The 16,169-nt window shown below is 31.7% G+C and overlaps 1 protein-coding gene across 1 annotated transcript; it reads right to left on the bottom strand.

Moving 5' to 3' along the window:
• Positions 1-8,885: 8,885 nt before the first annotated feature.
• On the bottom strand, positions 8,886-10,154 carry LOC131595771 (uncharacterized). Its single transcript, XM_058868236.1, has one exon. It carries the CDS (start codon positions 10,152-10,154, stop codon positions 8,886-8,888), a length of 1,269 nt encoding a protein of 422 aa, XP_058724219.1.
• Between the last annotated feature and the right edge of the window lie 6,015 nt (positions 10,155-16,169).

Raw genomic sequence — 16,169 nt, forward strand, 5'->3', positions numbered from 1 at the left:
GGTTTAATATATTACACCATTAATAGTCTTAGTTCCTTTTATTTTTAATGTTCCTAATCTAACTAATGATCTCGCATGCAACTCAGTGCCAATAATGTTTAATTGAATCTGATTGTTCGTCCTATCAAAAAAAATTCATTAATAATCTTGTTTTGTGGACATCAATTATTAAGAATATAATATTGGTTGAATTTAATAGTTGTTTTAGTAATTATGGTATATTTACTTAGCTATCTGCAGACTCCCAATAAAGTTGTGATTGGTTTTTTATGTGAAAGTGTTCAGGATTTTCACTTCAAACTTTTTGAAACATAGAGGATTGTGTTCTTGGGTCATTATCATTTCTCAAGAAGTCAATTTTAAAAATTAATAAATCTCATTCCAAAGAGAAATGTATCAGTTGAATTTTGAAAACTAACCATGATTTTCATATATAATAACTAAATTTCCAGGATCTAAAAGTTTTTAAGTTGTATTTTTAGATAATCCTTCTAAATTATATGACCAATGTATTCTTTATTTATCTTTAACAAAAAAATAACATAATTGAAAATATGAAGACAAAACCTTTAATGTCCAGTAAAAATGAATCATGATTGGCAACTTAAATAACTGTTTGGGGTCCTAATTCATAGTTCCTTATATTAAAATAGTTTTTAAAAATAGAGGTGCTACTTGTATTTCGAATAGGAAAAGAGAAAAAAAACCTGACTAAAATATTTTTTGTTTTGAAATATAAGAAGATAATGATTGCGGTGTTATTTTTTCATTAAAATGCAGTGTTTCTTTTCCTTAAAAAAATGTATTATAAAGTAAACAAAAATAAATGATAGTAATAAAAAAATTGATTGTTACCAGTATGTTAAAAAAGTAATGCTATACAACACCTTCTAAACCATTAATTATCTCAATTTAACTTCAAGCACGTGAATACTAGTATTAAAATGGCAGTTGGATTATGGCAAGTAGGTAAATAATAGCTTCAATTTGATTGGAAATGCTAAATCCATGGCAAATGGCACTTGAATTGAATTGGAAATGTTAAAATATATTACAAGTGAGACTTAAATTGATATGGAAATGTTAAAATATCCTGCAAATGGCACTTGAATTGAATTAGAAATGCTAAAATATATTTTACTTGAATTGAAATGAAAATGAAGTAGAAAAATGTTTGTTTATATAGACTTATTATATGCATACTAGTTAACTCTTATGAAGCAAAATTACAAGACTTACTTCACGTACATAAATTTTTAACTAACTTATATTTTAAGTTATTAAAAACACCTATAAGTAATATCTTTTACAAATTTCAAATAAATTCCCCTTACATCTTATCTTAATCTATATTTTTTGTTCTTTTACAATTTTATTATTTTATTTTAATATGTGGTATTTTATTTTTACAGGCTTAATGACAATACATGCAATACAAATTTTCACTAAGTTATATATATAATCTAAGTCAGGGATGCAGATATTATATATATATATATATATATATATATATATATATATATATATATATATATATATATATATATATATATATATATATATATATATATATATATATATATATATATATATATATATATATATATATATATGCGCGCGCAAGTTCGTTCAAAAAATAATCCATGAGTATAAGATGGATTATGTGTTGAAGTTTTGATAGAAAAATAACTTTATTTTAAAAATTTTTATACCTTGATTAGACTTCAAGAATGTCGCTTAATAATATCTTGATCTTCAAGAAATTTTTTCTAATTAAAAGTTTTCAAAAATTCCAAAAAGACATTGCATAACAATATCTTAACCTTCAATATATTTGGCTGACAACAAAGTTAAATAATTCGAACATGTCACCTTATAAAGAGGACCATATCCTCCTACTCCAAATTTGTTTGAAAAATTAGTTGTTGCTTTCACAAAGTTATAAAAGGTTTAATATGTTACATTAACAATCTTAATATGGGTATCATTGTTGATAATGTTTAGTTGAATCTGATTATTGGTCATATCCAAAAAAGTTCATTAACAATCTTGTTTTCCGGATAATAATTATTAGGATTATAGTATTGGCGTGATTTAATAGTTATTTTATTAATTTAAGTATATTTGTTTAGCTATGTGGAGACTCTCAAAATAGATGTGATTGGTTTTTTATGTTAAAGTGTTTAGAGTTTTCACTTCAAACTTTTTGAAATATGGATGATCATGTTCCTAGGTCAGTTTTATTTCTCCAAGAAGTCAATTTAAATAATTAATAAATCTTATTCTAAAGAGAAATGTATCAGTTGAGTTTTGGAAACTCTCGCATAGGAAATTATGATTTTCATTTAAAATAACTAAATTTCAAGGATCTAATAGTTTTAAAGTTGTATTTTTAGATGATGATCCTTCTAAATTAGATGAACAATATGTTCTTTATTCATCTTTAATAACAAAATTTACATCATTGAAAATATGAAAAAATCTTTTAATGTCCAATAAAATTGTATCATAGCAACCTAAACAATTGTTTGAGATTCGATATCATAATACCTTATGCCAAAATATTTTTGAAAAATAGAGGTGAAATTAATATTTTCAATAGGAAGAAAAAATAAACCCGACTGAAATATTTTTTGTATTGAAATAAGAAAAGATAATGATTATCGTGTTATTTTTTTCATTAAAATGCAATGTATTTTTTTTCTAAAGATAAATTTATTAGAATGCAAACAAACATAAGTATGAGTAATAAAATATCATTTTTATGGGTTTGTTAAAAAGGTAATGCTACACGCATCTTCTAAACCCCTAGTTAGCATACTCTAACTTCAATCACGTGAATATTATCTTCAAAATGGAAATTGGATTATGGCAAGCACGTGAATATTAGCTTCAGAATGACAATTGACTTTGAAATGTTGAAATCTATTGAAAATGGTACTTGAATTAAATTAGAAATGTTAAAATATATTGCAAATGGCACTTGAATTGATCTGAAAATTTTAAAATATATTACAAATGCTACTTGATTGGAATTAAAAATGTTATAATTATTTTAAATGCCCTTGAATTGAATTGAAAATGAAGTAGAAAAAGCATTTGTTTATATTGACTTATTTATTGTATGCATACTAGTATACTATTATGATAGAAAATTATAAAAACTACTTAACATATTTACCTCTTTAACTAACTTATATTTTAAGTTATTAAAAACACATACATGTAATATCTTTTTCAAGTTTCAAATATATTTTACTTAAATCTTATCTTAATATATATTTTTGTTGTTCTTCTTTTTAATTTTATTATTTACATTTGGTATACGGTATTGCGCTTGGTATTGGCAGTTTCACCCCGCAACTGTTGCGTTGCAGGGTGATATTGGTATTTGCGGGGTGGTTTTAACACACACACACACTATTTTAATGTAATAAGCAAAAACCAATTAAAAATTTTGTCCCAGCCAAGGTTCGAACCATGTACTGGATGGTTAACAAGCCATAATTCAACCAACTAAGGTCAACAATTTATTGATTATGAAGGCCTTTATTTAGTTTATATTAACGTTTTTTCTAATATTTAAGTTGGAGTTTTTTTTAATTCAACTTTTAAAGTTTTTGATTATTATAAACTGATAATTCTTTTAAAATTCTTTTATAGATTGCGTTTTTTTTATTTTTGTTTTACATTAACATTTTTTATATAACGTTTTTTTATATTATTTTTTTATAACTTTTTTTTTCATTCAGTATGTAACATTCTTTTATTTGCGTTTTTTTATTTTTGTTTTATATTAACATTTTTTATATAACGTTTTTTTATATTATTTTTTTATAACTTTTTTTTTGTTTCTTCAGTATGTAACATTTTTTTATTTGCGTTTTTTAAAATTATTTTATAAATTGCATTTTTTTATTTTTGTTTTATATTAAAAATTTTTATATTATTTTTCTTATTAACTATAAGAATTTTTTTATTAAGAATTAATATTGCTCAGTTTTATTATATTACTTTTTTTATAGTTTTATATACTTGTGAAATGTTAAAACATTAATATTTATAAAATGTTAAAACGTTAATATAAAATTTATATGGCCAGTATATTATATAAAATTAGTATATAACGTTATAAAAAAATAAAATGTTTAAAAAATGCAATATCAAAAAAAAAATTTATATAAAAAAACATTATATACTGAGTAAAAAAAACATTATAAAAAAAATTATGAAAAAAAATTATAAAAAACGTTATAGAAAAAATGTTATAAAAAAATGTTATAAAAAACATTATAAAAAATGTTATAAAAAAACGTTAATTACATTTAAAACAAAAAAATAATAAATAGCATTCAAAAGAAAAATGTATCAGTTGGATTTTGGAAGTAATGGCCTGGGAGTAAAAACAACACACAGGCTATAAAAAGATTGTAGTTGCAAGTGAATACTTACTTTTGTTAAAGGAAGGAAAAGGGGCTCTAACGCCATCCATTGCTGCCAAGACTGAGAAGATAAACGAATCCACAAATTAACCCAAATAAAACCACATTTCAAAGAGACCAAAAACAAATATTCACAAACCTGAAATGGCAGGCGTGAGTACACCATCATCAACAAGCATACACGTACCCATCATTGCAAGGAAAAGCAAAAGCCTTCTAGCAACGAAGCTATTTTTCAACAACTTAGCAAGCCAAGTCTGTGATTCAGTAACCCTAGGTGAGTTCAAACCCACCTGTTTGGGAGAGAAGAACCCAATATTTTTTTTTTGATAACCAGACCATTCATTTAAAACAGCAAAGCCGAATGGCGAATACAAGACGGGCCATCACTCGGAGAGGGGATGACACCCAACCAAGTTTTGTTACCCAGGTTTCTACCTACACCCACCATATGGTGTGCCTCTGAATTACAGTTCCTATTCCAAAATAACACAGATGCAGAATTAAAATTACACAGAAGTGATCTACAATCAATCACTATAGGTTCCAAGTCCGCCGAAAAAGCGCACCCATTGATACAGTCGACTACAAATTGTGCATCAGAGAAGAACACAATGTTGTCAAGAGAGAGATCCGCAGCCATCTTCATTGCCCACTTTAAGGCAAGAGCTTCTGCCGTCGACACCGAGATCCGGATGAAGTCCTTCTTGCAGGCAGCAACCAGAATATTATCCTTTCCCTTTCTGATGACACAGCCCATGGCAGCAAAACCTTCCTCAAAGCATCCAGCATCGGTGGCAATAATTACCGTCTCTGCGTGCACTGTGGCAGCCTGCAGCAGATCCTCCCTCTTCGCCCTTGTCTGGGCCTGTGGAAAAGCACTGTTGAATTCAGCAACCCTATCATAGATATCACCAGCTAAAACCATCGGTTCAATCCGTTTGTTTTGGAAAATCAACAAGTTACGAGCCTGCCAAATCTTCCAAAGCGCGGTAAATTGAATTTGGATCTCAAAACTGTTATTACTCCAAAGAATTAACTCAAGCCAGTCAAGAAGATCATCACACGGCAGCAGTCGGAATCCTAAGGGGGGAGCGAAACAGACTTTTTTTGCAAACTCACAATCTAGGAAAATATGCTGGGGTGTTTCCAGGGCAGAACAGCAGAAGGGGCAATTAGGATCCAGAGAAATACCTTTTTTCAGGAGGTTACTCCTCGTCGGAAGAATGTTCTTGCCTGCTCTCCAAACACAATTTTTGATCTTTGAATCGATGGGAACTTTCCACAGTTTTTTCCAAACGTCTACGCTGCTACACGAAGAGGGTCCAGGAGCTTTCTTCCTTCTGAGATCTTTGAGATAATGGTGCGCAGATTTAACAGAATACTCACCATCCTTTTCGTAGTGCCATATCCGCTTATCCTCTCGGAGTCTGCTCGAAAGGGGAATGCTGGCAATTTGAGCAGCCTCATGCTGGTTGAAAACTTCATTAAGCAATTCTGTATTCCACCGTCCCAAGTCAGCATCAATGAGAACATTCACCCTAGCATTTTCCTCAATCTCGCATATTGGGCTCAGGGCTTTAAAACCTGGATTTGTCGGTATCCAATTGTCGTGCCAGATTCTAACCTTAGAACCATCTCCAATTCTCCACCTGGTTCCACTTTCCACCATCTCCTTCGCGCTTAATAGACTTCTCCAAGCATAACTTGGCGAAAAACCCACTTTTGCCTCTGACAGAATTCCCCTAGGATAATATCTGCCTTTAAAGACTCTAGCCAGCAATGAATTTTCATCATTTAACAGTCTCCAATATTGCTTTCCGAGCAGGCTCTTATTGAATTCTCCTATCCCGCGAAATCCCATGCCACCATTACACTTAGCAAGAGAAAGTCTCTCCCAACTCATCCAATGCATTTTCCTCACACCATCTTTAGCCCCCCACCAGAATTTAGCAAGCAGTGATTCGATTTCCTTACAAATTCCTTCCGGAAGCTTGTAGCAACTCATAACATAATTCGGGATCGCTTGGGCCACGGCTTTAAGAAGAATCTCCTTACCCGCTTTAGACAGAAAGTTTTCTTTCCATCCTTTTATTTTCTTCCACACACGATCAATCACCAGCCCGAATACTTCCTTTTTAGACCTTCCGAGGATCACCGGCAGACCTAAGTATGTACCATGATTAACAACCGATACCATACCAAGCCTTTGTCGCACCATTTCACAAGTGTCAGTCCCCAAATTCTTGCTGAAAGAGACTTGTGACTTATCAATGTTCACCATTTGTCCCGAGGCTCTCTGGTAACGGGACAGGACTGTCAGAATAACTTCAGCTTCCTTCTGGTTCGCCCTTGCAAAAATCAAGCTATCATCTGCAAAAAACAAGTGAGAAATCACAGGGGCCTTCCGTGCAATTTGGATTCCGTGAATGCTCCTCTTCTTGATCTCGTGCTTCAGCAATCCAGAGAGGACGTCTGCACAGATAATAAACAAGTAAGGGGATAGAGGGTCTCCTTGACGGAGGCCCCTCTGAGGGTGAAACGTTTTTCCTGGCTGACCATTTAAAAGAATCTGATACGAGACTGTCGAGATGCACCTCTTGATGAGGTGAATCATATGGACAGGGAATCCCATAGCTTCAAGGGCACCAGTCACGAAATCCCATTCAATTCTATCATACGCCTTCGACATGTCGAGCTTAACCGCCATCATACCTCGTTTCCCAGCCACCTTCTTTTTCATCCAATGAAAACACTCCATAGCTATAAGCGCGTTGTCCGTAATCAATCTACCTTTAACAAATGCACTTTGCTCCTCATCAATAACATCCGGTAACACTCGTTTCATTCTATTTGCAATCGTCTTCGTAACCATTTTCATCACTACATTACATAGACTGATTGGGCGAAAGTCTTTTGGGGAATTTGGATTTTTCATCTTAGGAATAAGAGCAATGAATGTCTTATTCATAAAACTTGGATTCACAGTACCGTTCAGCACTTCCAGCACAAGCTGAGTAACATCCCCACCAATTATACTCCAATACTTCTGGAAGAAGAAAGCAGGTAGACCATCAGGACCTGGAGATTTGGAAGGATGCATCTGCCAGAGCGCATCCTTGACTTCCTCTGCCGAGTACGGTAATCCACACCACCCTCTATGCTCATCTGATAATTTTCCTTTCACAACCTTGCAAACATCATGGACCTCACTAGGATTTGAAGTAGAGAACAGGTAATTGAAATAATCAAGAAGGATCCTCGCACAGTTGTTCTCACCCCGACCCCAAGTTCCATCTTTATCTTTGAGTTTCTTGATAGCATTTGTCTTTCTCCTCTGGTCAGCCTTGCCGTGAAAGAATTTTATGTTTCTATCCCCGTCTCTAAGCCAGACAGCCCTACTGCGTTGTCTCCACAAGGTTTCTTCTATTCGGAGAAGTTTGTTCCGTTGACGTTCCAACGCTCTGTGCTCAGCAATGCTTTGAGAATCCGGCATCCAGCATGCATCTTTTCGCATAAGGCCTTCAACCCTTTTGAGCTCTTTGGATATCGCTCCGGTCCGGTATTCTCTGAAACTCGTTTGCAGGCCTTTGATAGCATTAAGCTTTCGCCTAACATTACTCCCTGGCTCTCTCCAGCATCTCCTGACTAGCTCTTCACAATTCGGATCTTTTGACCAAGCTTCTTCGAATCTGAATAGGTATCGTCTTTTAGGGATTTCGCCTGCCATCTTCTCCAGGATATCAATTCGCATAGCCGCATGATCCGATCCAAAACGTGGGAGGTGGGTCACCTTAGAGCCTGGAAACATCTCCAAGAAAATAGGATTTACGAGCCCACGGTCAAGTCTACATTGTATATTCTCCTTATCTTTTCTGCCATTCGACCATGTAAACCGATAACCCTCAAAATTCATCTCAGTCAAATTGCAAACCTCCATCGCCCGCCTGCTCCATTGAAGTTGAGCCTGCGATCTGAGATTTCCTCCTTGTTTGTCTACGTTATTTGAGATGTCGTTGAAATCTCCAAAACAGATAAGACCCTCTCCAACAAGAGTATTCAAATCCATCAGAAGCTCCCACGTTTTCCTCTTGTTCTGCTCCTCCGAGAAACCGTAAATTCCTATGAAATTCCAGTTTCGGTCCTCTCCCTCTTCAAAGACAGATCCTTTTATATGGTTTAAAGAATGTGAGACAATGGAAACTCCAAGACTATCTTTCCACATTAGCATCACACCTCCCGCCCGCTCCTTGCCGCTGCCTGAGCACCCCACAACAAAACACTCTCCAAACTTGGTTCTATTTTTAACAGCAATAGCTTCCTCCTCCTTAAGCCGTGTCTCCATAAGGAACACCATCGAGGGATTTTCTATTCTTATGAGCCTCTTCAAGGCTCGAACTGCACGGGTACTCCCCAAACCCCTGCAGTTCCAACTGATGATCTTCATTGTTTTAGGCGGTGTTGGTTATCCAACACCACCTCTGGTACAGATTGTTGAAAAGATTCAACTCCTTTGGATTGTTTGCGTTTCTTTTCTCCACCTTTGAACTCCTCCACAGACCCTTCAGTAATTTGAACCTCGACCAGTTGCCGTTTACCTCCTTCCACTTCTTTAGCTAATTTCTGGGCTTCCTCCACTTTCCTCACACCCCTCTTCCTGGTCCATTTCTTCTGTTTAGAGGAAGACGATATTGCTTTCGATTGGTTTGTTTTATCAACCTGTGATAGAGCCACTGCACTAAGAGATTCCGCGACATCTTCCACATCCGCCACTGCCTTTTGCTTACCTCCATTATCCTCACAGTTTTTGCTGCCATCTCCTCCTTCTTTAACCATTTTTTGTAGTTGCTCAACCTCTAATTCATCCAGTTTTTCCTTGTCTTTCGTCCCACATCTGCTCTGGCTTGAAGAAACATTAAAAAGGCTCCTATTGCAAGTCCCTGAACTTGAGTCTTTTGTTCTGAATTCCTCCCCCAACTTTGGTAATGGGGAGGCTCTCAGCCAATGTCCATACGACAGTTCCTGTTCATCCAGATCTTCAAATCCCTCTTCTGTCATGTCCTCTAGATCTTCACAATCCTTCATCTGATGACCAATCCTCCCACAGATATAACAGAAAGTGGGCAAGCGTTCGTATTTGAAGTGCACTCGCAGACTCTTCTCTTTATACTTCACCATAGTACCTCTTTTCAGTGGTTTCTTAAGATCTATCATGACCTTCACACGAAGGAACCTTCCGTTCCTGTAAGCCTCCTTCGGATCCGCCTCCACAAACTCACCCAGTATATTTCCTAGCTTTTTCGCCATGGCTTCAGTTCGCAGAGCTAACGGTAGTTCATATATTCTGACCCAGAAATCTCCCGTGTGCAAGTCAAGATCTGCTGGTTGTTCATCTCCTGACATTTTCGCTAGAACCAGCAGAGCCCGGTCGAAGCTCCAGGGACCGCTCTTCAATACAAACTCCATGTCTCTCTTTGTGGAAAAGTTGAACAAGAAGAGATTCTTATTCAGTTCCTGGATTTCAACTGGGTTCTTCAGTCTCCACGCCGCTACCATAGTGTTTCTGAACGCTCTACTGTTGAAGCTACCGTCTGTCCACAGTCTTCCAACTAGAGATCTACGAAAAATTTCTTCTCCATTAGCTTCCTCCTCTGCCGCTACAATCCCTTCTTCCTCCTCTTTTGAAAGGGGGATATTTTTCCATCGTTCCATACTTGGGAGAAAGAAGAACAGATAAAAGGTATGAATGGGTTAACACGCGGGCTGGTTAAGGCGGAATCAGCTACGCAAGAGAGTGTTTTTGCATGTATGGAAACAATATACACTGGAAAGAGAAGAGGAGAAGTTGAAAGAAACAAAACTCAGGTACAGCCAAACCCAAAACCACGTTGGGGACACCGCCAGACAAAACTGGGAAAAAACAACCCACACATACCACAGGATATGGGGGAGAGGGAGCACGTTAAGTTTCTTAGAGAGAGAAGCTCTGACTTCTCTCTAAAAAAACACGTGAAGAGAACCTATGAAGAATGTGTTTTAGAACCCAATATTGAGATGTCTACAAAGTAAAGAATATAGAGCAAATGTCCCTCCTACAATGAAATAGAAATTCTTTATTATTAGTATATTTGGATTTGGATTTGCTTTTGCTTTTGAAAGATTTAGAATTAATTCTTGAGTTGTAAAATTAATTTGGCATAATTTTGAGGTGTTTATTTTATTAAAAGTAGAATTGATTTTGTTTTCTAAATTGATTTTAGTTATAATATGTGATTTCTATCCCTAGAATTGATTGAGTGATTTTTATATTAAAAGTAAGTTTGAACTATAAATTTCACCGGGTTTAAAAATGAAAAACTATAAATCATAACTTCATATTAGAATCAAATCCAAAAGCAAAATTAATTGTACTCGATGATAATTAAACATGTCAAATCAATTTTACACCTCTATAATCCATTTTAGTCACCTCTATAATCAATTCTAGTGGCCTCCAACCTGAAACTACAGAGTTATTAAAATGCAACATAAACCTAGTTGTAACACAAAACTAACAAATACAGCTGACACAACAAAACATAAATTAATTGTAACTTTTATGAATTCCACAAAAGTTTTTTGTTTTATCTCAATTAAGTTTAATTGGTTTACAATTTTTCTTTATCTAAACTTTGTTATCGTTATTTTGTAAGCGGGTTTGAGTACCCCTAATACTGACATTAATATAATCATTTCTTATAAAAAATAAAAATAAAACATGACATAACACTAAAATAAGCATAAATTAATTAGATCAAACAAAAATGTTGATGCCACATAGGCCACAACACCAATAATCAGACCCGAAAAGTCAAAGTGTCTTAAAAAAATATATTTCATTGTTTCAATTTCAAGACTTAATGAAAAGTCTTTAAAAAAAATAATTGTTTTTTAAATGTACCTTTCACATCTTTGGATATTTTTGTATGTATTGAAAGAATATTATTAATGAAAAATTAAATACACTAATTTTTATTAAAATATTTTGATATATGTGGCGATTTTGATATCCTATGTTTTTAATATTATCAAAGTCGGAGTCTTCATATCATATCGTGTTGTGGTGTTGGTGTCTGAGTATGTGTTTCATAAGTTAAAGGTAAGTGAGGTAAGTTACCTTCGCCATGATCATCAGCTTTGATGGCAATGTTAGCGTACTTAACAAGACCAATGAGAGTGAGGCTCCAGAACATAATACTATAAAGTCCCAAATAGTCCTCTTCAGTTGGAGAACTCAGATGCATTGAAGGGTAAACGAAAAGCGGATTAGTGACGAGAGCTCCGAAAACCACACCTAAACTCTTGTATGCAAGGACTATATTGCCCTGTTTCCCCTTTCCCTGCAATGCATTGTTTGAATGATTCATAGTAATAATAGGCTAGAAAAAAAAAGCTAAGTAAATGAATACGAACCTCTTGTTGAATACATGGATAAGGACCAGGAACATTGAGGACAGCATCGTTTGAGGAAGGAGGATTGAGATTATGGTCATCCATGGAGCCAAACTCAGAAAACTAAACGAAGACTAAACTTAGTAGTCACCAAACACTACTCACTCTTCTCCAAGTGAATATAGCAATGCAACTATTCCAACTCCAATAACTCAGTATATATAGGACTTCATTTGTTGCCCACCCATCTATATAATATATTAAATTTATTTCCAATACTATTTTAAGGTCATTCCGTACACCTAAATTCACTGTTCATGATATACATCATAAATAGTATACAGTGACATGAAAAGTTGTATGAATATTGCCCTTGAACCATACATGAATTGTAGTAATATAAAATTGATTAATTGAATTTAAATAGATGTTAAATATAATTTATAGTTTAGTTAATAAATATATAGATATTAAAAATAATTTATTGTTCTAAAATCAATTTGATTAATAAAGTGGAAGGTTTTGATTAATGAAATATTGAATTAGGTTAATAAACTATTAGATATTAAAAATAATTTTTAATAATAAAATAAAATTAATTAATAAAATTTAAAATGTTGGTTAATAAATGACAAAGTTGATTAATAAACGCTTAGATATTAAAGTAATTTTTAATAATATAAATAATGAAGGGAAAAATATTGATTAATTGAATAATAAAGTTAATTAATTACACAATTTTTATATCGATCTTCTTTAATTAAAAAACATTAATAAAAATTATTTTTTTAAAACAAATTATTAATATTTTAATAAAAAATGTTCATCTTAATGGTTACCACTAAATAAGATGTAGTATATCTTTTAATACAAGAATATCAATTTTTTAAAATTTAATCCACCTTAGAATATTTGTAATTGCGTATACTAATATATTAAAGGGTTAAATATGTTTTTCGTCCCTATAAATAACCCAATATTCAATTTTAGTCCCTCAAAAAATTTTCTTCAAAGAATGGTCCTCCTAAAGTTTTCCGTCCACACTTTTGGTCCCTGCCGTCTATTTTCTCTAACAGAGCATGACATGGCACGACACGTTGCACGCCACATCATTTAAAGTCAACATAATTCTGCAAAAAACACTTTAGATTGCGGGGGTTTCAAACCTCCCTAAATATAGTGATCTTCTTCTTATTTATCTTACTCTTCTTCTCCTTCACCATGTTGCTCAAACCCATGTTCTTTCCTCTTCTTCCAGCTCCTAATGTTTTTCCACACAACTTTAAACTTGTACTCCATTTCCCATAACTTTGATTCTCCCATAAATCTTCTAAACTCAGAGGTAAAAGTTGTAGTGCTGAAGCTTCATTTTAGATTGTTATGTATTTTATTTTAGCTACCATGTGTTTGACAAGGTTTTTATTGCTGGTTTTGTTCAACTAATAAAAGTGATTTTATATATGTTTGTTAATGTCCTGTTTATTTGAAAAAGTGATATTTTGAATTGAACATATAAAAACAAAATAGTTACGGCTAGAAATATGTGATTAAATGATTAGTTTATAAATAAAAAATAAATAGTCATCAAAGATCATTTTTTTAGACGTATATTGATTCCTAAATGGATGGTAATAATATTGACATATATAAACAAATGTTATCAAAAATCATACCAAGAAATAATTATTTGCATCGTAATAAATTCTTGTTTCACATTTAATATATATGCACTGTAACAACAAATATTGTTTTTCTTATAATTAGAGTTAGCTTGACTTTTTGAAAGTGGGATAGAAAGATACGTCCATCTTCAGATCTATATGTTTGGATTTTAATGAGACTTGTTTTTTTTATAATAAAAATGTGCTTAGTTTTTAAAGATTCACATCATAATCACACTGCAAATTAACAGCATCTTAGCAGGGAATTTCAAAACAAACAAAAAATATGCAGTAATTCACCTAAACCACTGCTGTTTAACAACATCTAAGTCTCTTAGACATACCATCTAACACCTTACTAACAGTTTAGCAGATTAACAATAACATGAAGTTTAACAGTTTCCCAAATATTGAGTAGAGGTTAAAAAGGTGAAGAAGAACTGGTAGAGAAGAAAGGAGAACGCAAGAGACTTATGTTTGATTATACATACACACACAAACAGAGAGTCATGCATGCATTCATTTATTCAATAGAAGTAATGGACTCCATGTAGCAATCATCATTCATCTTTGAAGTTCCTACATTTTCAATATCTCTACGCTAAACTCTCACATCAGTAGAGCATCAAAGGTATGAACACAATAAATAGATTAAATCTCTCCATATTTTGTGAGTGTACGTGGGTTTACCTTTACTGTTTTGTACTTTGATACCAAAATAAACGTGGTATAATGTTATTCATAAAATAATTTTAAAAAAACCAAATTTGAATGAATGTATAGGGATTTAGTATAGGAGTAAATGAAAAATTATAATAATAAATAAAACCAAATTTGTAAATTTTGTTTGTTCTCAATTGAGGGAATGATTTTTAGTGACAAACCTTGTTTAAAAAATGATTGAATATATATTTATAGTATTTTGTTTAAAAGATAGTGTATATATATATATATATATATATATATATATATATATATATATATATATATATATATATATATATATATATATATATATATATATATATATATATATTTTATAGTTAAGAGCAAAATAATGTAAAGTAGTAATTTTTAAACAAAATTTTAAAAGAAGGTTATTATAATTTATTAAAAAATAATATAGTATTTTGCTTAAAAATAAATTTTTAGGTGCTGAAAATTTATTGTTTTTAAAGTTATTTAAAGGGGGTTTAAAACCCCCGCAATCTGTCTCTTTTTTTTATTGTTGATTTTAATTGACGTGGCGTAACACGTGGCATGCCACGTAAGCCTCCGTTAGTGGAATCTAACGGGAGGGACCAAAAATAGAGACGGAAAATATTACGAGCACCATTGTTTGATGAAAATTTTTGTAGGGACTAAAATTGAAAGTTGCCATATTTAGAGGGACCTCTAACATATTTAACCCTATATTAAATTCAATGTATGGAATATTGTAACATCGCATCATCAATTATAATAAAATACTAATATATTAAATTCAATGTATGGAATATTGTAACATCACATCATCAATTATAACAGAAATTTATCAATAAAGCATATTTGTATATGTATGTTGGCACATGTTTATATGATATAAAATATATTTAAGAATACATATAAATTTTAAATCAATTATTTAATTGTAAAATAATAATAATTATTATATAAATTCAATTATATTAAATATGTATTGTATTGGTAGTGATTTGTAAGATGAAAAGTTAATTATTTATATTATTATTGAGTATTTAATTTGAAATGAGTATTTAATTGATATTGGTATTTGAGAAAAAAGGATATGCATTGACAGTGTAAAAAAATTAATATTACATGGCAAGTGTAAGATTTTTAATTGGTTGTATGTGTAAAATTAGTTTACACTATCAGTCAGTGCACTACCTTTAAACTCTTAGTATTTAATTGTAAAATGAATAATGATTCTATAAATTCCATCAATGTTGAAATGAATAATAATGATTATTTAAATTCAATCAATGTTGATTAAAAATAAAATAAATATTGTGCTGATAGTAATTTGTTAAATCGAAAATTAGTTGTTTGTATGACTATAATATATTACTAGTACTTAGACCCGTGCGAGGCACGGGTTAAGTATTTTCTAAATAAAAAATTTCTTTAAAAACATTTATAATTTACAAATTATACTTATAGTTAGATTAATATTGTATAGATAAAATGTCATTGTTATTAATAATATACATAAAAAAGTTTACTTGATTAAATTTTTTTTAAGTTATAAAATAATTTGGGCATTTCTAATTTATTAATAATTTGTGTAAGTTTTAAAAAAAAAATTAACTTGTTAAATAATCATTAAATAAATTGAATAAAAAGAATGACAAATTTGTGTTTTCATAAGAAAGTTGTGTTTTTCATACATCATAATTGTCTCATGTTTAAAATAAATATTTTTAGTATAAATACAATTTGCATAGGTATAAATACATATTTATAATAGTAAATTTAAATATATCATAAATATTAAGTTGTATTTTAGTTTTAGACTAAAACCCGTTTTAATATAAATCTATTCAACGATAATATATAATAATATATGTTTTATGTAATAATATGATATCATCTCATTCACTAAAATAAAACAAAAATGTCAAACTACATTAGCCTC

This window comes from Vicia villosa, linkage group LG1 (assembly GCF_029867415.1).
Source record: "Vicia villosa cultivar HV-30 ecotype Madison, WI linkage group LG1, Vvil1.0, whole genome shotgun sequence".
Classification (NCBI taxonomy): Eukaryota; Viridiplantae; Streptophyta; class Magnoliopsida; order Fabales; family Fabaceae; genus Vicia; species Vicia villosa.

Coding starts and splice junctions, on each gene's coding strand:
- LOC131595771 (XM_058868236.1), bottom strand. CDS start 10,154: ATGGAACGATGGAAAAATATCCCCCTTTCAAAAGAGGAGGAAGAAGGG.